This window comes from Podarcis filfolensis, assembly GCF_964270895.1.
Source record: "Podarcis filfolensis genome assembly, chromosome: 6".
NCBI lineage: Eukaryota > Metazoa > Chordata > Lepidosauria > Squamata > Lacertidae > Podarcis > Podarcis filfolensis.
In genome coordinates, this window is record NC_139609.1 from 59583090 (window position 1) to 59605685 (window position 22596).

At 47.4% G+C, this 22596-nt stretch overlaps 1 protein-coding gene and 1 long non-coding RNA gene across 2 annotated transcripts in view; both read left to right on the forward strand.

The window, feature by feature from the left end:
- LOC310764063 overlaps positions 1 to 22596 on the forward strand; it is a 436509-nt gene that overhangs the window by 394354 nt on the left and 19559 nt on the right. The window lies entirely within an intron of this gene.
- The window catches only part of MFSD4A (major facilitator superfamily domain containing 4A), a 57764-nt gene that overhangs the window by 20772 nt on the left and 14396 nt on the right, over positions 1 to 22596 (forward strand). Inside the window, exons 2-3 of the mRNA XM_083617141.1 lie at positions 4433 to 4631; positions 6656 to 6895. Of these exons, the coding sequence (XP_083473267.1) occupies positions 4433 to 4631; positions 6656 to 6895 (439 nt within the window). The remainder of the gene's footprint in view (positions 1 to 4432; positions 4632 to 6655; positions 6896 to 22596) is intronic.

A 22596-nucleotide genomic window follows, 5' to 3' on the forward strand; every position in this document is an offset into this window, starting at 1 on the left:
CACAAAAACATACATATTCTCCCTGCCCCCTGCCCCCCCCCCCGCAATCCTCTCTTTCTGTATATAAATATAGATATGTGTGAATTGTTGCCCCTTTGAAATTTGACCTGTGCTCAAGGGAAGCCCCGTAAAAAAACAACCCCCCCCCACCGTTCTCCGAAATGTATCTGCAGCTACACAGATGTGCTCCCTACATCTGACGGCCAACACACAGGTTCACGTGCTTGAGGCATTGCGGCCACCCACCACGCATTGTAGCTGGCCCCTCCCTTCCCTAGCTGCCACTACACGGGCTTCTGCAGATCTATCCTGCCCTGAGGGACACAGAAAGAAGCAGGCACAGTTTCTTCTAAACAAAGAAGTTTCTTTTCCATTTTATTGTAACTTTAAAAAAAGAAGAAGTGGTGTTTATTGCTGCAATAAGTTTATGTAAACCGCTTTTTTATGTCGACCTGAGAAGCGGTATATAAATACCTCAAATAAATGAATAAATGCACACTCACAACCCCATGTGCAAACAACCAGAATTGCAGATCACTACCTAGCTGTGAAAAAGAGGCTTGTCCGCATAAGCCCTGGCAGTGTAAAGTTTTCAACAAACACCTAAAATTTCACATTAAAAGATGCCTAGTGAATCTCTATTGGAAGAGCATTCCATAAGACTGGGTCAGCGATACTGGAGGTTCTATTTCACGTTCATATCAATGAGCCTCACCGACACAGGTCACAGCCAGAGATGCTCCTTCAAATGATCTCAGGGATTGTTCAGCTGGTCGCTGAGGCCCAAGCTTATGCAACCCTTAAGCATTAGATTTTGTCCCAAGTCATTCTGAGCTCATATAGTGCACTTACAGAACTGCTGCTAAAAAGAACTGTTAAGAATTTCACCTTCCATTGTTCTTTTAAAGTTTCTTGTCCCTAACATTACAAAGGTAGGCTTTAAAGTGTGAGTGATGTCTGGCTCAGTTGCGCCAGAGGGATGCTGAGCAGAATTCCACCCATCTGCTGCCTCTCACTTCCTGCTCCTTCCCAGGTCTAGCAGAAGCCGAACGTTGACCTGACAGATGCATGTCCCTGTTCAAAGCAGCAGTGTGCCCTAGAAGCCACTGAGAATGAAGACATCACTCTTCCTGTCTAAGGGAGATTTATATGCGGCTGCTTCTGCTCCCTGACTCCACACTGATTTTGCTTCTCCCAGCCTTTCACTGCCTGGTATCTTATTGCCTGCCTATTTTCAGTCATCAGCAGCTTCCTCTTTAGCAGTGGGCTGGTCAGCTCCTTGGCCGTAGTGTGAGGTGTTCTGCATGCAGGAGGGAGCTGGACCAGGGAGCGCCAATCTAGGTTGTTGTCAGCATTGCCCTTTCCTTCGTTGTGATTTATTCATTGTTATATTTATAGGCAAAGGCGCCATCTTCTCCGGATGATTGAGGGGGCCCAACGCAACGTCTTGACACCACGCGTGTGATGTCACAGGACATCCTGACATCACGTGTGTGATGTCATGAGGAGCCAGAGGGTGGAGCTGAATCACTCTGAGCATTTTGTGTGTGTGCACAGCCCTCCAAGTCCCCCCTTCCTGGGGACCCAACTAGGCCTGCCTCCCTCCCTCTCTCCCTGCATGTAGCTCTTGTGTGGGTGATGGGTAAAGTGATGGGGAGTTGCCATTGCTTCTCCTTGCCAAGTGCGCAAGGGGCCCTAGATATGCCTCTGTTCAGATCAGCTCTCCTCATAGTGTCTTGTGATTACATATAATCATTTTTCCCTGTCTTTCTTAATTAAGACTTTGAGTAATTTTCCCCTTATTAAATGTTTCCCAGCATCCTCTTTCATCCATCTACAAAACAATGCAAGATGAAGCAAAATTGCCACACCTAGCCGGTTTTCTTTTAATGCATACAGTGTTTTATGCATTCCATCAGTCTATTCTTTCAGCGTTCCAGATAGAACAGGCATCACATAACAGTACTGTACTGGAAAGCAATTAGTTAGTTCTGCACAGTAAAAGTTAGGCACGAGCCTTTCCAATTTAGCTAGACCACAGGCTCAAAAGAAAAAGGAATCTTTAAAATGATACAGTTTTAAAGATTATTATTTTCTCCATCATGCCTACTAGTTAGGAAGGTTGTAGCAGTGCCTTCAGGATAAGAGGCCACATTGGAAAGCCCAAGTGAACAGAGATCTACACAAGCGTTCATGCCTGATGCATGGCTGCTGGGCAGATCCAGAGACAGGTTCTGCCCCCCCCCATTCTAAATGCAGTTCTTCCTGCAGTGTATGTGGCAGCCTGAGTATATTTAGGCTTTTTTCTTTATTCAAGTGACAATTGTATAATTCAGAATGTGAGGCCAGTTTATTTAATGGAGCCTCTTTTGCAATCAGGCAACTTACATGGGGGTTATGTTTTGGGGGTTGCACCTAAAGCCAAAATCGTGTATAGTGAAAACACACTGGGTTCAATAGGGGGTGGGATTACAAAAGTATTTCCCCCGAATTTCCACCCCCTTTTTTATTTATTTATTTATTTATTTATTTAGCCAAGTACGTAAGGCTGAAAGCACGTTAAATGCATGTGAATTTCGGGATTACTGTAGCAAACATAGGAAAACTTTTTTTCCCCTGTTGAAAGCTGCTATTATGTTAGCTTATTAACAAGTCCGTCCGTCCCCCTTTTCTAGACATTGGCTGCAATTCTAACCTCATCTACATAGAAGCATTCTATGAATTCAGTGGGTCTTACTCCTAGGCAAGTGGGATTGGGATTGCAGTCAGATTCAAACTTCTTCTTTTTAAAAAAGGATGGTTTGGCCTGTTTCTCTATGCAGAATTAATTGCATGTCTTGAATCACTAGATTCTACAAGTGGTACAGTCAAAATGCACCCACTCCACCAGCTGCTATCCAGTTTTATTGATGCCTCTTATAGCTGTCCTTCCTGGTTTTTCTGCATTTTGCTAACTGATTATAGCCTTTTATGAGGTTAGCAAGATTATCGTCTCACCTCTGTAACACAAAACCATAGAACACAACAAAGCTTCCTTTATTTTACCTAAAGGCATTTGACTTGAAGTTGTTTTCTATTTTTATTTTTTAAAGATTTTATCCCATTCTTCCTTGAAGGAGCTTAGGCAAATATACATGGCTGCCCTTCCAGTACGTTAGGCGGAAATACTGATTTGCCCAAAAGATAGCCCAGTTGAGCTTTAAGGCCAAGCTAAAATCTCCATGTGAAATTTGAACATGGTTCTAGTCTAAGGGCAGAGCCATACCGTGGGTATTTGGAAAGCTCTGAGGGCGGTTATTTGAGGATTTGGAGTTAGGTGTCATCAGTATAGTGGGGGTGGACAGTTCTGTTCCTTTTTTATATCAAATACAGGTGAGGTGATGTGTTGAAAAGGTAGCTGAAATCAGTAATGGGCTCAATGGGGTGCCAGTAAACTGGGTCATCCTATTGGCTGGTGGTACAGTTGGTCAAAGACTTGGGATACAGCTTGTTCTAGGCTGGGTTTCACTGCCCCCAAAGCAGCCTTCGTCAACCCTCCAGCGCTTTTGGACCACAGCTCCCATTTGCTCCGGCCAGCACAGCTGTCAATGGCAGATATAGTCTAAGACAGCTGGAAGGTGTCAAGTGCCAAGGCTGCCCTAAAGAATCAAACTTGGTACTATTAATTCCAACCCTGCGGACACTCACGTGTCATTCATAGTGTAAAGCACCTCTAGACAAAGTTGATTGGTTTTATAGCTGTGACTCATATTCTGTTAGCATTCGGGTCTGACTACAGTAATGCACTATATGAGGAAGTGCTCATGAAAGTTTAGTAACTTTGATTGGTCCCAAATACAGCTGCTACTGTGCAGATTGGTAGAAATAGGAGGCAGTATGTCTGGTCCCATATTAACATTACCAATATTTTTAAGATTGGGATGATAAACCTGGTGATCTCCAGATGTTGTTGGACTCCAGCTAACAACATCTCCAGCCAGAATGGCCAAGGGTCCAGGATAACGGGAGCTGTGGCCCTCTGGGTATTGCTGGACTGCAGGTTCCCCACCCCTGGATGTTTGTTTGTTTTTTTTTAAAAAAGGAAACCCACCTTTACTTTTGGAGGTAAAGTAGTGGCAACCAGAGACGGGGCCTTCTCTGTGGTGGTGCCTCATCTGTGTCTCCTTTATACATTATTCTGATTCCTACACTGATTGTTTTCAGGTACCATGTAAACATCTTGTTGTACCGGAGGACCAAGTGCTCAACTCTGCTGCTGTTTTTAATCTGCAGAAAACTGTACATTTCTGTTTAGTCCTGTTATAAAATATGTGTGTGCGATATAGTTTTTCTTTTGATGCACAATGCCTCAAAGGCTACAGTTGGGTGGTGGGATGTCTATCTTTTAAATAACGAAACTGCTTTTTTTCCCCTCTCTCTCTCTTTGGTCCAGGTTGGCTCAGTCTCTGTTCGCCCTCTTTGTGTCATCACTTGCGATCTCTGTGGTTTTTGCCATCATCCCAGTCTGCCACAATGTGGTGGTGCTTGCAGTGGTCATGGCCGTGGCTGGCCTGGCCATGGGCTGCATCGACACCCTCTCCAATATGCAGCTGGTGAAGATTTATCAGAAGGACTCTGCTGTCTTCCTGCAGGTTAGACAAGTAACAGGGGGGCGGTTGGCCCCCTTTTTTAACTCTCTCTAAATGCTTGGAGTTTTTTCCCCCATCTTGAGCTCTTGTTAGGGACCCACACATCTTGGCTGGCCTGGTATCCTTGCCCCCTCCCACCAAGGAAGGGGTTGGCAATCTCCTCTGATTTGCCACACTGAATGTGACCATTAGTGAGGAACTCCTGCCAGCGCTGCCATCCTGCAGAGGAGGATGAGGGGTATGTTTCTGTTTTGCTGAACACCAGAGGCACTTGGAAAAACTGGCCGGTCTTGCTGCTTTCTTGGGTGGCTCTGGAATCAATGCAGCCAGAAGGAAAGTCCCTACCCTGTCTTTAAACTTGGCAGAAAGGTAGGACTCTCCCTAATTCAGGACTAGTGGCCAGAACAATCTGCAGTCACCGACGGCAGGAGCATTTGTGGACCTTTGATCTTTCCTTGTGTCCCAAATCCTTGTTCCTCTCTGTCCACACACACTGTATTTTGTAAGGTTGAATGCTATCCCTATTGTACAGCTAGAATCGTTGAGTCACATCAGGACAGAACCTCTCCTGCTTTCAGCTTGACATTTAATTGTGAAACTGGAAACAGTTTCCAGGCATCACTTTCCAAAAGAAGGTACAATTTAGCATCAGAATCGCACGGAGTGCTCCTTAGTTGCTGTGGGAGTCACAAAGTCATAGCCGAGGCTTGTAATATTGCAGGGTGCCCCCTGACCTCGGCTGACCAGCACTCCGAGCTTTACAATGTATTGGAATGTATTGACCTTAAATGGAGTTGTGTTTCCTATGGGCAGTGATGACCCTATATGGTGATGTGTGTAATAAAAGCCTTGACCGGATGAGGTAACGTGAGACATTGGCAAACGGCCATGCGGCTGGAGAGAACAAAGGAGAATAAATCTGGGGAGAGCAGAGAGAGGATCTGCTCTTACCATCATGAAAATATAGCTGGCTTTCTGTGTCATTTTTCTATGCTGTGCGCCATTTAATGACGGCTGGACTCCGTCAAGTTGCTTGGATTGTTCCTTCGTTGCTGTGCTGCCTCCATGTTCTGCCCATCTTTCACATAGACAGTGAAGATCACCAGCGCATATCTCTTTTGAGAACACAGAGACTGAATGTCCTCTGTAAGCACATCCAGTTACCAACGTCCTGTGCACTGAAGATGGTGGTGTAGCCACACTTGCATCACCATTGTCTTCCTAAAGTTATTTGCACCATTAATAATCTCACTCTAAATAAGCAGGTTCAGATATAACTACTCAATTCTGTTTTGGAAGAGTTCATGCTGACATTGAATATCTGCACAGAAACTGGTCTGTGTAGGTATTGCCAATTTTATGTGTCTTGGGGCATCTTTCCACAGGCCATGTCCCCATCCAAGTGCTTTGACATGAACTCAAAGTGGAAGAAGCAGCACTTTTTTTCTTAATTTTTTTTAGGGGTACTCTCATTTTCCTACTCATATTGAAATACTGCCCCTCAATGAGGTCACTTAGATTCACAAAATGTTTAGGGGTATGCATACCCCTGCGTCCCCCCCAGCAAAAAAGCATGTGAAGAAGTAACCCTGTGGTGTAAAGCTGGCTCCCTTCACACTCACCCAATACTATTGCAGCAGTGACGCCGTCTTAATTGTGCTAGCTGGAGTCCTAGTTCATACTGTTTGCAGCACATCATATGTCTGCACACACAATACGCCAGTCACTTGTATCACAGCAGCAAGAGCACTTCAGTTGCTGAGGATCACATATAAAACCCTTTGCAGACCTAATGAAATAACACGTTCTAACCCACAAAGGATTTGTGTGCCATTAAAAGTTGCATGTTGGGAGTTTTTTTGGAGATAATGCACCAGTAGTGATGGGAGAAGGCTTGTCCCAGGAAGGATGCTAGAGGGTTCTTACTTGAGGGTTCTTACTGTTAAGGGTTCTAATGTGCTGTCAGAGGTGCTGTGTGTGCCTTGTTGCTGGACATCATAAGGATATTTTCTCATTCCTTTGTGTAGGCTCTTCATTTCTTTGTGGGCTTTGGTGCCCTGCTGAGCCCTCTGATAGCCGACCCTTTTCTCTCGGACACCAACTGCATCCTGACAAACAGCACGGCCACTGGCAGCAGCAACCTCCCTCACATCCGGAAGTCGCTCGTCCCCCATCATCCTGGAAACTTGTCACACTACGACCTGCCAACAAAAGGGCTGGTGGTGACGCGGGTGTCTTACGCCTTCTGGATTATGGCTTTGATCAACGTAAGTAGTGACACCCTCCTCCTGGCTGATCGTTCCAGCCCAGCTCTTAAAGTGGTTTGACCAGCAGGGCGGGGGGTGGGCGGGGAATGTGTCTCTTGGCCGGCTTCTTCAGAGGAGCCCGCATAAGGCAGTGTGTCAGGGAAAGTAACTTGATTCCACTTTGCACGTCTAAAACCGTTTTTTGGTTTTCTGTTGGCAACAAATCAGCTCTTCTGTCTTCCTGCCTTCATTGTTCTATCATTAAAGTGGAATAGTATTGAAAGAAATAGTAACTGCAACAGAATGTGGGAGTGTGGGATGCTGCTGTCCAGGATTTCAGCCACGCTGTTCCATCATTCGTCGTTCTTTCCGTTATCCTTTCCCACATCTACCCACACACCCCATGCAGCCAGTCAGCATTCTCTGGCCTCTGGGCTTGTTCAGTTCTCGTTGGGCCATTTTGAGAGTCCACCCCAGGTTTATTTCTAAAAAAAAAGCCAAAACATTATACTTCTGCAAATCTTTGGGCTTTAATATTTTATATTTTTTGTATTATGATCAATTAAAAACCACTTTGATACCACCTTTCATTCAAAAATATCAAGGTGGTTTACAGCCATCTGAAATACAAGCTTATTAAGATCAATACTTTTAAAACCACAAACACAATATAGTCAATACCCGGCTAATATCCACCTATTACCAAGCAACAAACAGCTACGTTGCCCCCATTAGCCACTGAAATGAAGTCAGAAATGCTAATGGAGGTCCAAAGAGCAAAGAACTGATCAACCACTTTTGAGTGGCAGCACAGGCAGTGATAACCTTGGCCTGGAAAACACTAGAAGGAATTTATTTAGACAAGTGGCACAGACAGGCATGGCAAATCACCCTCCTGGGAAAGTTGACGCTTGTTATGAAGGTCTCTAGGACAAAATAAGCATGACAAATCTATGGCACGATTTTATTGTATACACATACCATAGGAAACACAGGCAATCACCTCCCTTAGTGTATAGAAGGCTTTGGACATACTGATATCAGGGGCATGGTTGCCTTTCCGCTTTTCTTCCTGCTTTTGGAATTGCCTGTGTGTAGCTTACAGTCTTCCTGCTGGTTAGCATGAATCAAAGGGGTCTGTGTTGCTTTGGACGTATGGTTGTGTTTCTGTTGGGGTGTGAATGATCTGCACGTACATGCATGTGCAAAAGCAGTTGACTTGAAACCCGAGTGCAGCCTTCCCCATCCTGCTGTAGCCTCCAGACGGTGTTGAACGCCATCTCCTGTCAACCCCAGCCAGCATGGCCCATGGTCAGGAATGGTGGGATCTGTAGTTCAGCAAACTTTGGGGGCAAATGCTCTAGAGAGGGAGCACTACAGCCCTGTTCACCAAACTCCTGCCGAGATTCCTCAAAAGCCGTAAGTGTGGCAAGCTTTTGTCTGGGAATCAAATGGAGAAGTGGAAGGTTTTCACTGCCTCTGTAAAAGTAGGGATTCTCACAAGTTCCCTTCTCCGGGAAAATTTGGTGCTGCAGGCAGAGCCACCCCGTACATTTAAGCACACCCAATGCAAGTTAAAAACATGTGATTTCCCCCGAAGAATCTGGGGAATTAAGAGTTTCCCCCTCACACAGCTACAGATCCTAGTACCCTAAACAAATTACGGTTCCCAGGATCTTTTGGGGCAAGTCATGTGTTTTACATGTATGTTAGGTGTACTTTAAATGTATGGTGTGGCTCTGCATCATTGAGTCTCAGCAAATGTGCTTAGTGCAGCCTGGCTAAGCTGGGTGGTAGGAACGCCTCCATCTTGAATATTGTCTTGTATGGTACAGCCTCCACTGTGAGCATTATGCACGGTACAGCTGTCACACATGCCTCTTGGTTTCCAAGATGGTAATACTCACTATGCTTGGTTCATGATGAGAGGTAGGAAAGACGTGGGAGACAAAGGGGAATATTTTAGGAAATGGAAATGCTTTTTTAAAGCATCTCTGTTATTAAGGTTCTTGCTGGGTGTTATGTACTGAGTTGAATAGGATCCAAACTGCAGCAGTCTGATTGGTCCTAGAACAATAGGATTCAGAATGCAGCAGTCAGATTGGTCCTAGAACAATGCAGCAATATGATTGGTTGGCAGGAACCACCCAATCATGCTCCAGATAGAAGTGAATCCACAACCTGATTGGCTTACAGTAGAATTCCGGAATTAGCCAATCATGTGCAGCCCATTGTGTAAATAATGTATATAAAGCAGATACCTTGAGGGGACTTTCATTCATTCCTCCTCACCACTATGAGCTGAATAAAGAGCATGAAATCACTTTGCGACTCTGAGTATATTTCACTGGCGACGAAGGTGGGATCCCGCTGAGCTGACTGCCACACACAGCACCGCAGCACCGCCACCTGCCGCACCGCTGCCTCGCACCGTGTATCCAGGCTTCAGCTCCGGGACACAAGGAACTCAGAATGGCAACCGACAGCAGCTTCTCGCCGTTCAACCCAGCATCTGGAGACTGGGAAGCGTATGCCTCCCGTTTCACCTTCCTCCTAGAAGCCAAAGGGGTCACCGATGAAGAAGACGCCAAGAAGAGGGCGATATTCTTCAGCGTCTGCGGAGAGGAGACGTTTGAAATCGCCCGGGCTCTCCTTGCACCCGAAGACGTCGCTACTGTTCCATACAAAACAATAATGGAACAGCTGAAGGGGCACTTTTCGCCACAGCCCTCTGTGGTGGCTCGTCGAAATGCCTTCTATGCAAAGCGGCAAGCCCCTGGGGAAACCATAACTGGGTTTGTGACCTCTCTCCGCCAAGCTGCCCGGTTCTGCAACTTCTCAGAGCTGGAGAACATGCTTCGTGACCGCCTCGTCGGTGGCCTGAAGGATGAGAAGCTGCAACGACGCCTCTACGCTAAGAAGGACCTAACGTTCCAGGTCGCTCTGGAGGAGGCCCTGGCAACGGAAGCTGCCGAGAGGTCGACGCAAGAGGCACGGCCGAGCCAGCCGTCCCAACCGAGGGTCCACCACGAAGACCTCACCGACGACTCAGGATCCAACAGGGAGGAGGTGCACCGAGTACAGCAGCGCACTCAAGCAGCCCACATACCACAGCTGCCTCGACGAGAAGCAGGGAACTGCGCAAGCTGTGGAGACAGTCACGAGAGGAGGACCTGCCGTTTCCGCAACGCAGAGTGCAGGCAGTGCAGAAAATTGGGACACATCGCCCGGGTGTGTCGAGCTCGGCCCACCCGACGCCAGGCATCAGATGACCAATCCAAGAGCCCCAGGTCCCGGGGCCCAACACACCAAGGCAACTCGACGGAGCTCACGGACTTCCAGGTATACCAGTTGCCCCACCCCAACGTAGAGAAAATTTATGTAGAGGTACAGATAGAGGGGGCCCCATGCCGCATGGAGCTTGACACGGGTTCAACTCTATCCATAATCTCGGCAAGGACCTTAAGGAAACTGTGTCCTACTGGGGGTCCCAAACTCAGGCCGGCCCCATTCACCCTCCGGGACTTCCAGAAACGTAAGGTCCCCACAATGGGGGTGGGGACCTTCAGGGTGCAATACCAAGGGCGGACGCGGCAACTGGACTTGCTTGTGGTCAAGGGCCCCTACATTAGCTTACTGGGATTGGCATGGTTTGGACCACTGGGGCTAGCCGTCACCGGGGTGAACCACACGAGCTTACAAGTGGACGTGGACGCCATATGCAAGGAATTTCCGGGGGTTTTTGATGGGAAATTGGGACAGTATACGGGCCCCCCCATTGCTCTACAGCTTGACCCCGCAGTACGACCAGTCAGGCTCAAGGCCCGCCGGGTCCCGTTCGCCCTGAAACCCCGTATAGACGAGGAATTGGACCGACTCGTGGAGCAAGGCGTGCTGGAGCCGGTGCCTAATGCCCCCTGGGAAACCCCAATCGTCACACCCGTCAAGCCGAATGGTTCGGTCCGCATCTGCGCAGACTACAAATGTACCATAAACAAGGCCCTCACGGCCCATGCATACCCAGTGCCAGTGGTCAGCCATGTCCTTGCCACCCTGGCTGGGTCGAAAATTTTTGGCAAGCTGGACTTGGCCCAAGCATATCAACAACTGCCAGTAGATGAGGCCACAGCAGAGGCACAGACGATTGTGACGCACAGAGGAGCGTTCAGGGTAAAGCGGCTGCAATTCGGTGTCAGCGTGGCACCAGGCATATTCCAGAATCTAATGGACTCTCTCCTTAAAGGGATTCCTGGCGTCACCCCCTTCTTCGATGATGTGTTGATTGCCGGGCCCACACCAGAGGAGTTTGAGGACCGCCTCCGCACCGTTCTGCACCGTTTCCAGACGGCGGGTCTCAAGGTGAAGCGGGAAAAATGTCTACTAGGAGTGCCTCAGGTGGACTTTCTGGGATTTATGGTGGACGCAGAAGGGGTCCACCCGACTGGCGACAAGGTACGGGCCATTTGTGATGCCCCAGCGCCCAAGAACAAGACTGAACTTCAGGCCTTCTTGGGACTATTGAACTTTTACCATTCCTTCCTTCCCCACAAGGCGGCGGTAGCGGAGCCCCTACACAGACTCCTGGACAAGCGGGCCCCTTGGGTGTGGGGCCAGCGCCAGGAGGCCGCATTCCAGGCAGTCAAGGACTTGCTTGTCTCAAACTCGGTCTTGGCACACTTCGACGAGAGGCTGCCGGTGGTGCTAGCATGCGACGCCTCACCCTATGGCATTGGCGCTGTCCTGGGACACCAACTCCCGGATGGAAGAGAGGTACCGGTGGCATACTTTTCCCAGACACTCAACGCAACCGAGCGGAACTACTCGCAAATCGACAAGGAGGGTCTGGCAATCGTGAAGGGAGTAAAAAAATTCCATGATTTCTTGTACGGGCGGCCCTTCACCGTGGTGACTGACCACAAGCCCTTGCTTGGCTTGTTTGCCTCCGAAAAGCAGACCCCCCAAGTGCTGTCTCCTCGTGTCCTCAGGTGGTCAATTTTCCTTGCCAGCTACCAGTATGCACTGATTCACCGCCCTGGGAAGGCGATGGGCCATGCGGACGCCCTCAGCAGGCTACCACTACCGGAAACAGGCCCTGACCCAGCACCTGCACAAGAGGTTATGAGCCTGGAGCTGCTTCCCGACCGCCCCATTCAGGCACAAGAAGTTGCACACCATTCCAAGAAAGATAGGGTCATCTCCCGCGTCCTGGACTGGGTGTGGAGGGGATGGCCCAGCAGCAGCCCCGGGCCAGAATTCGCCGGCTACACAACCCGCAAACATGAACTGTCGGCCCACAAGGGGTGCCTGTTATGGGGAAGCAGGGTCGTTGTTCCCCAGCCCCTCCGCAAAAGGGTTCTCACAGCCCTACACGAGACACACCCAGGGGTAGTAAGAATGAAGGCCCTTGCCAGGAGTTATGTGTGGTGGCCGGGGATCGACGGAGAGATAGAGGCCTGGGTCAAACACTGCCAGGCCTGCCAAGAATCCCGCCCAGATCCCCCAAGGGCCCCAGTCCAGTCCTGGGAGTCCGCCCGAGCACCATGGTCACGCCTGCATGTGGACTTCGCTGGCCCCTTTCAGGGGAAAACATTCTTCATAGTGGTGGACTCCTACACCAAATGGCTGGAAGTCGCACTGGTACCGTCCACTTCTACGTCCGCAGCCATCCGGGTACTACGCAGGCTGTTTGCAACCCACGTGCTCCCTGACACTCTCGTCTCAGACAACGGGACTGCATTTACGTCAGGAGAATTCCAAACCTTCACAGCGCAGAACGCCATCCGCCACATCCGTTCGGCGCCATTCCACCCTGCCACCAATGGCCAAGCAGAACGCATGGTGCGGACCACCAAGGACACCCTTCGCCGCATGACGCAAGGGGATTGGGAGTACCGCCTTGCCACATTCCTCCTAGCACAACACAGCACCCCCAGCTCAACGACTGGCCGGAGCCCCGCTGAACTACTAATGGGTCGGCGCCTTGCAATCAGATTGGACCGCCTTCACCCCGATAGAGCTCAGGATGAGGTAGTGGTGGGGGAAGGCAGGAACCCCCGGACCTTCGAGGCCCAGGACCCAGTGTACGCAAAGAATTTTGGGGCAGGCCCAGCATGGGTACCCGCCACAGTCACCAGGGTCACTGGTCCCGTGTCGTACGAGGTGCTAACGGATGGGGGGCAATGCTGGCGCCGCCACTGCGACCAGATACGGCGACGATTCCCGGGAGAAAACCAGGAGGAGGAAAGGTCAGAGGAGTCCCAAGGGAACAGAGGGGCAGTGAGGCCCATAGAGCAGGAGGGGCCAGCAGGAGAGGCAGAATCAGTAAATACAGAGAGGACCCGCGAAGCCAAAAGGACACCGGAACCAGAACCACGACTGAGCGAGCCGGTTGCACCTGACCAGACAGGCCCATCACAGCCAGCATCCTTGGAACATGAGCCAGAACCTGAACCCCGGACCAGGGAACACCCCAGGCCGCAACGCACACGTAGGCCACCGGCGTACCTCGAGGACTATGAATGCGACCTCCCGGGCAGGACTGGAACTTAGAGGGGAGGGGTGTTATGTACTGAGTTGAATAGGATCCAAACTGCAGCAGTCTGATTGGTCCTAGAACAATAGGATTCAGAATGCAGCAGTCAGATTGGTCCTAGAACAATGCAGCAATATGATTGGTTGGCAGGAACCACCCAATCATGCTCCAGATAGAAGTGAATCCACAACCTGATTGGCTTACAGTAGAATTCCGGAATTAGCCAATCATGTGCAGCCCATTGTGTAAATAATGTATATAAAGCAGATACCTTGAGGGGACTTTCATTCATTCCTCCTCACCACTATGAGCTGAATAAAGAGCATGAAATCACTTTGCGACTCTGAGTATATTTCACTGGTTTTTTTTTTTTTAAAGATATTTATTGAAGTTTTTGAGTGTCAGGTTCAAGCACAGGCTCTCCTCTTCTCTTCTCTTCTCTTCTCTTCTCTTCTCTTCTCTTCTCTCCATCCCTCTCTCTATCTCTTCTCCCTATCCCTCTTCTATCTAGCCTCATTCCCTGTGCTTTGCAGTTAGTTATGAACTAAACCAGTTATTCGAGCTCTGTGAGAAGCAGGGCGAGATTCAGAAATATTACTGCCACGTTACTGAGAAAATATAGGTGTAAACTAAGCAAACAGGACAAGAGTTCACATTTAGCAAAAGGCTTTGTTTTCTTACATCATTGATTTGTCCTCACCTTGCCAGCTTCTCCTTGCCAGCTCTGGCACTAAACCTAACCTGGTTGGCTCCCTAAGCTGCCTGGATGGGAGACTGTTTGGGAAATAATATAAGCCACACTGAGCTTCTTGGATGAGCAGAAGGATGCAAAAATGGCATGCCAGAGTTTCTAACTAACTGGCTTATCAGGATAGAGTAAGGTCCCTGGTGCTCACTGCCCAAATTGTCCCCTCCTCCTTTTGTCACACTGGGAAGGGGAAAGCTACATGAACGAGCTAAGAATAAGCCATGGTTTGTTCTTGGCTTGTCCCTGTTGTTTGTTTGAGAAGAGCAAGCAAGGAATACTGGTTTGCATGTAACGGTTTGTTCCCAGCACAGCAAAGGAAGGGTGGGCATCAGTGATTTGTGCAGTGTTCACCAGCATGTTTGCTGGTAAGATGCAGATTAACTGTGCTTATGTGTGTCCTTGGGTTATTGTGCACTTCCCGTTTCCTTGACTGCTGAGAAGATCCAGGGACAGGGCTGTCTGGTTTGGATGAAAGAGCATCTGAAGACACCGGGTGTCTTTGCCTCTATAGTTTTACCTAGAGCAAAAATTACAAACAGCGGGTGTTCCTATGAGGCAGCTGATCTGCTGGCCCACGTCACATCTTCAGGGTGAGACTCCCTAAATCAAAAATGGGGTTCCAGCTGTTGCCAAACTACAACTCCCATCATCTCTGGCCATTGTCCATAGCAACCGGGGCTGGTGGGACTTTGAGTCCAACAGTGTCTGGAGGGCCACAGGTTCACCATGTCTGCCCTATATCCAAGCTTTAGTGAACTTGTAGTTCATTTTCTTCTCCATGCACGCACACACACACACACACCCAGTTTCTCTTGCAAACTGATATCTGTTTGTGTGCAGACACACTTCTTCCCTTTTCTCTTAGCCAGGATGGGGGCAGGTGAAGTCTCTTTCTCCAAGACCTGGTAGGTGTCTCATTCAACCCAGATTTCTGACCGTCTTTTGACCATTCACTTGCAGGAGCTAACTGTTCTGGGCAGAGAGCCAGCAATCTCTGGCTAGTAGCCATAACAATATTGCATTATTAGGTAATTAGTGTCAGTCCCGTCCCCCGAATACATTCAGAATATGTTTCTGAATACATCAGAAATGTATTCTGAATACATTTTGGAGGTATTCTAAAGCAGCATTTTGGTACCAAATTATGACTGAACTTCAGCAGCTGAAGTAATTTTTTTTGGGTAGCATCTCCATAAGTTTTGTTGCTAAAGGGACAGTTGGTTATATTTATTTCCTCCTGATATCATAAGCCTCATCTTTTTAAAGATATCCCATACAATATGCTTGCATAATTTTTTAACACTTCGCAGCCTCTGCAAGGATTTCTAGCCCTTGGGTGGGCGTTGAAACTTCTATTTTCTGCCTCGCCTGTGAAATATTAGAACCACCTGCTTGTATGCCAGATCTGATGTATTCAAGCTAAACATATGGAGCTGGTTGGATAAAGAGGACATGAATGTTCTCTGCCTAAAGAGGAGGCTGGTGAAAAGCTCCAGCCTGAGATTCTGCAAAATGCAACAGAAGCACTATAACCAGGTTCAGTGAAAAGTGAAGAATCTCTGGTCACAGAGGAAAGAACAGGTGAAAATGGGCATCAACAGTCAACATATTACATGGAATTTATTACAATGATGTGAATTATGTAGCTTCTCTTTAGTAGCGGAATACAGGGCAGATTACAATATATAAAACATAAAAATATGTAAGATAGTGACAAACAAAAACAGTTTAGAAGGCCACTGATTGCTTAATTAGCCCATGGCCTGGTTGTAGTGGAACGTTTTTGCCTGACACCTAAAGATATGTAACGAAGGTACCAGGTGAGTCTGCCTGGGGACAGCATCCCACAAGCAGGAATCCACCACGGAAAAGGCCTGTTCTCATATTGCCGCCCTTTGTGGAGGAGGCACATGAAGAAGAGCCTCAGATGATGGTTGCAAGGTCCGGTTAGGCTCAAGACACAGGAACTACTGAATACCATTGCTCAGGGAAGACAATATTGCATTGGATAGCTCCTGCAACTAGCATAGCACAGCAGCTTTTGAGACAGAGCAGTTGTATCTGATAAGTGGGAACTTAAAATTTCAGCAGTGGTACTCTTAAAGGTCCACAGTCATTCTTAAATTGCCTGAGTGCTGGTTTTGGGCAAGGTTTGTGTGTAAGTTCATGAACCCTCTCCCCTGGTTATAGAAACGAGCAGTTGCAGCACTCTTAAAACAGGTCTTGGCTAAAGGGAGAACCTCCCGCCACATGAACTCAGAGACTTTGTCATAGTTGGCACCTGAGCACAGAAACACTTGACAGCTCTGCTGAAAATGGTTACGTTTTGCTTCCTGTTACACCAACCTGTTGAGTAATAGAACCTGGAGGTGAATGCAGCAGGTGACAGCAAAAAGAGCAACTGGGCTCATCTCAATGTGTTGCATGAACAAGCAAGTCCTCCTCTGTGCTGCCTGATGTGCAATTCAAGGCGAGCCTTTGGGGGCCTTTCTAAAAATGGACCCTTGTCCTAAAGGCTTTTGTTTGTTGAAGCAATGGATATGGCCATATATTGGTAATGAAGTAATGAAGAAAACAAGGGACTTTTAAAAACTGGGATGATAGTCCATAGAAATCTCTGTGTTTGGGGAACTCAGAAGCTTGGTCATAGCTTGGTTGTCGAATGCCCTGGAACTCAGACATTTTTGCTCCTGAATGCCACAAACCTGGAAGTGATTGTTCCAGTTTGTGAATGTTCTTTTGGAACCCAAAGGTCTGATGGGACTTCTGCAGCTTCTGATTGGCTACAGGAGCTTCCTGCAGCCAATCAGAAGCCACGATTTGGTTTTCGAACATTTTGGAAGTCGAACGGACTTCCAGAATGGATTCCATTCAACTTCCAAGGTATGACTGTATCTGTATCTATAACCTCACTTCTTACGGGGATATACCATATCTGGGCTATTTTCCTGAAGGCCAAACACGCTAATAAACTGGGTGCATTGTGCTGAAAAGTATGCTCACATATTGGTAGAGGCACCTTGAAATGGGATCATGACTTTTTTAGAATTGGGACAGAGGGCAGGAGGTACTAAGTGAGGGTGGGGGTGCTAGTCTTCTGCTTACAGTAGACAAACGAGGCAAGATTTGTACTTTTTTATACAGTGGATGCTTGGGTTGTGAACGTGATCTGTACGGGATGCACATTCGCAACCTGCAGCATTCGCAACCTGCGTCTGCGCATCTGCAGGTTGTGATTCGGCACGTCTGCGCATGCGCAAAGCACAATTTAGCACTTCTGTGCATGCACAACCGCCAAAACCTGGAAGTAACCTGTTCCAGTACTTCTGGGTTTCGGCGGTCCGTAACCCCAAAAAAATGCGACCTGAAGCAGCTGTAACCCAAGGTATGACTGTACTAGCAGCAAGCTTTTTCTTGAGCAAGCTTGGCGGTAGAGCACTAAATAAAAACAAATGGGTGATGGGTCAAGGGATATAATGGGAGAGGACCAGTTCAGTATGAGAGTATCTGCTTTGCATGCAAAAGGTCTCAGGTTCAATCCCTGGCTTCTCCTTTCCTCTAATAGTTGTTTGATATGCAGAGATTTATCAAATGAAGATATTCCGGAGCTGGCTGTAGGAAAAGGTTCACCTGCCAGAAGAAAAAGCTAGCCAGAAGAAAAAGCTGGCAACTGAAGTTGCATCACTCAGCCCCTGATGATCACCTGAAAACTACCCAGTTTGAGGCACCCTTAGATTTGTGTGTGTGTGTGTGTGTGTGTGTTTATCATGTCCAATGTGCATGGCTGAACACCACTAGTGTTTTTAAAAATTTGGTGTGTGATTTACTCCTAGCGGCAGATGTGCGACCAACAGAACCCTTGATGTTCAGAAGAGCAATGTCACCCAAGTGCAAAACTGCTAGTTTTGTTAGAGATGCAAAGCCCTACTTACTTAAATACTATTATACTTTTCAGATCAGATCAAATTAGCTGTTTGGACCATATGCCAGCAATAACAATAAATACTTGTTATACGGCATACCGAATGTGAATTCATAATTAAGCCAACCCACTGCATCCACAGGATAGGAAAACCTCTTAGATGAGCATTCTCTGCCGCAAAGATATATGATAGGTAGAGCCACCTTTTCCGTGACCTTTTCCATCAATGCACAGGCTGGGTTTTGCTTCGCATTGTGGGCAGAGCATTTAGCCATGAAATGATTTTGCTGTTTGTTTAGGCTGGTGAGGCCTGTGCCAAGGCCTCGCATTAAACAGTGTACCAGGAGGTCTAGTATATTACCCCAAAGCAAGCATGCCGAGTTGTGAGATCCTGTAATAAAATGCCTTGGCCCTGACTGTGTGTATCTTGGCAGATGAACCCAGCTGTGGAAGCCAAACAAGCTCATCAGCACCATTCAGCCTCCCCTCCCCCTTTTCTTAAAGGTGAAAAACACAAGCAGATATTGAAAAGGGATCGTTGTGCCTGTGAAACACTTGGAAGGACTTAGAAGAGGGATTTCACCCAAGCATAGTATTCAGTTGTCCATTCATCTGAGATTGTGCTACAATAAATCGGTTAAGTCTTTCAGGGGCCACAATTTATTTTGTTTTCCTTTTTTTAACAAAGAAAGAGGAAGAGTTGCCTGCATGGAAGTTTCACTCCCTCCAAGTGGAGGCCCAGCTCCCTTGCCCCAGATGTTTTGAGTGGGGGTTGTGCTTATTCAGGAGGGGAGAGGAAAGCACTCTGCCCATGCTCAGTAACATTTGTTGCTTTTTCTTAACATTTGGATGCATTCCTACCAAGCCTGAGCTCAACTTCGCAAGCTGCATTTTTGCACTTGGAACTTTGCAAAATTAAAAATTGCATTTGCAAAACTGATCCTTCCACCTGTGTGTTTCCAATTTGGTTGATCTGTGGATTGTTTCTCCTCACCTGCCACATGGCTGCCCCAGCACCACTATTGCAGAAGGCAATGGTGCTCCCACTATCTGGGAGGCAGAATGCCATCTGCACATTTCCCCTTGAGTTCAGGATAGAAATTGGCTGAAGCCATGTGCTCCTTATCCTGCCATGTGGCATGACAGTTCAAATGCTGGACTAGATGTGACCCCTGGGCGATTAAGTCCAGTCAAAGGCAACTATGGGGTTGGGGCGCTCATTATGGGGTTGTGGTGCTCATCTCACTTCAGGCCGAGGGAGCCAGAATTTGTCCACAGAAAGCTTTCGAGGTCACGTGACCAGCATGACTAAAATGCTTCTGGCAGAACGGAACACCGTGACGAGTGCTAGAGCACACAGAAATGCTGTTTACCTTCCCTATTTATCTACTTGCACTGGTGTGCTTTCAAACTGCTAGGTTGGCAGGAGCAGGAACAGAGCAAAGGGAGCTCACCCCATCACATGGATTCGAACTGCCGACCTTCTGATCGACAAGCCCAAGTGGTTTAGACCACAGCACCACCTGCATCCCAGATGACACCCATATTCAAATCTTCATTTGTTAATGAGGCTGGGGGCGGGGCAGGGAAATCTTGAGCCCATCAGCCAAAACTACCAAGCAGGTCTGTTGGAGCCTAAATTGAGAGGGGAAGAGAACAATGTACAGTGTTCTTGGAGGCAGGGTAGGATGGAAATGAAATAAATACATAAATCACAGCCCTCTCCATTATAAAATTGCTTTGGGCATAGTTTTATGGAAAAGCAGGACCAAACAACAACTCCTCTTGACTAAATATTGATTTCTCAATAAATACATGATAAGTACCCACACTCTTCTGAGAGAAGCTGTCTGTGCAGGTATGCAGGCTTTAGATCTCATTTGTTCTCATAGCTCTACCAGCAACATCCCCAAATTTCTCTTTAAGTTTTAATTTCTGGAAAAGGAGGATATATGGCAACCATAGAATGCATTCTGGAGCTTTATTGATACAGTGGCACCTCTGGTTACATACTTAATTTGTTCTGGAGGGCCGTTCTTAACCTGAAACTGTTCTTAACCTGAAGCACAACTTTAGCTAATGGGGCCTCCTGCCACCGCTGTGCCGCCAGAGCATGATTTCTGTTCTTATCCTGAAGCAAAGTTCTTAATCTGAGGTACTATTTCTGGGTTAGTGGAGTCTGTAACCTGAAGCGCATGTAACCCGAGGTACCACTGTACTTCTGAAGTTCTAGTACAGTAAGCCCACAACCTATGCACATTGAACGTGTGCATTCAGCTTTACGTGCGTGGCAAAAAAATTTAAAAGGGTTGGGGTTCCGGGGGAAATGACGTTGGCAATCAGAGCTGCCATTGCACCCAATGAATTTTGACTCTACACAATTTTGGCTTTAGGCGCGATCCACAGAATGTAACCTCTGGGTAAATTGCGGGCTTACTGTAATTGTGGATCAGGGTCAAAGTTCTGAGTGGGGTTTTCAGCATCCTGACTATTGGCTGATAGTGGGATGTGTGCAGAAACTTTCACCTCAAGGAATTCTGGCAGTTGCAGCTTCAGGGCTCAGAATGTGGCTTGCACAGGCAAAAGTTGTGCCAGGTGCCACCTGTGAAATGAACCATGCAGATCTAGCAGACAGTAGTGCTGAAGGTCCCATTGGGGTCACTTTTTCCCCCTAAGAGCAGCATCCGATATTTCAGCATAGGCAATATGGCTCGCACTCCCAGTAGTGTTTGCTGCTCTATAGGCAGAGAAGGAGCTTGGGCCTACAACAGATTAGCAGACATTGGAGGTGCATCACAAGCTACCGAATGCTACCTTTAAAAATTATCATTTCAGCTGTACTGCACCAGCACTTAAACCAGAAGCAGGAGACGGTTGTGCATGTAGGGTTTGTGTGTGTGTGTGTGTGATATCCGTAGACTGTAATATCTGAAGGCTGTGCTGCATGTGTTCTCTCTAATTTGGCTTTGTTTATTTTTAGAGGAGCTAGCAGAAGAAAAGCTGTAGCAAAGATTCTAATTACCATTTTCTTGCTTTTGAACTGGACTAACATGCTGACCCAGTTAAGCAAATCACGGCAATTCCGGGATAATCTTCCAACCTTTGCTCACAAAGGTGCCACTAGATGAGATTCCTCTTCACATATTTAATTCTCTGTGTTCATTAAAATCCAAGCCTTCCATTTGTCTTGAGTTTTCCATTCTTGGGAGCCTGAGATTGATTTCCTCATTTTATTCTGGAGCATTGTGACGGCTTGTGTGCAATTCAGAGACCAAATCTTATTTATATCCCACAGGGATCCCACAAGAAGATTAATGCGGATATTTTGTATGCTACTTTAATGTTTGGCAGTGCTTTTCCCCAGCCAGAAGTCACCTTTGCAGCATTTGCAAACAAGGTTACTATTGCCATTTCACAGAGGGCAAAGTAAAGGCTGAGACAGTAGGGGAAATACAGGATACCGGCCTTATACATGTCTAGCCTGCTGTTCTCCCAAAGGGCAGCGTGAGGTCTGTTTATTCTGCTCTGATTTTCATGGCCATTAACGCAAACTGCTCCTGACCTCCGGAAGGATTCTAACTATTAGGGGAAAAGGTTTTTCTTCCATGGGACCGAACTGGCTGTTCTTGTTCCTATTGTTCTGTGAACAATGGAGGGCTCTTAAATGAATTCAGCTGAGGAGGGGGAATCAAGAGGGAGCAAATGCTCCATACATTGAAAGAATACCTCCAGCCAACAAAAACCAGGAAATGTGCACTTGCAGCTCCTGCTCATTCACAGAGGAGAGCAAAAACAATATATGTGAAACCAGCTGTTAATGACGACCTGGCTTCTGCCATCAGTCTGGTGGGGAGAGGAGGAAGATGGCTTCATTTATTCCTTTCATGCCCCACCACCACCCCACACCCCAGCAGATATTAACTAAAAGTAAGCACTGTGACATTTCAGAGTTTTAAATTAGTATGTTCTGTTTTGGGACCGCAGAGGAACAGCAGAGGGCGCTGCTTCTGTGTACCTGAACACAGAATTACACAGCGGTCTCTACAGTAAAGCAGGACTGAATTGTCCCATGTGAAAGCTTAGGCAACGCCTGTTCAGATTTGTGGGGAGAGAGGCGAGGAGACACCGTGGCTTGTAAGCCCCTCCTTTCTAAATGTGTAGCTTCTCAAGGCAGTTTTGAGTTGGACACAAACGTAGTGGGCATCTATGCTGCTCGCCTACCATCTGCTGGCAGAGCAAGAAATGGCACTGCATTCTGGACGTCAATATATCAACTGAAAATGGGTGCATTCTTTATAACTCACAGGGAAAGTTAGGTTTTAAAAAAGGGAATGAGCCATTTAGTGGGAGGAGGTCTTTCCAGAAGATGTCTGAAATGTTATGTTCTAGGTTAAGTTTTTTGTAGCTTGGCTTGCTGGGAGTCCCAGTATACCAGGGCAGGGCTGAGGAACCTTTCTTTCTTTCTTTCTTTCTTTCTTTCTTTCTTTCTTTCTTTCTTTCTTTCTTTCTTTCTTCTCTCT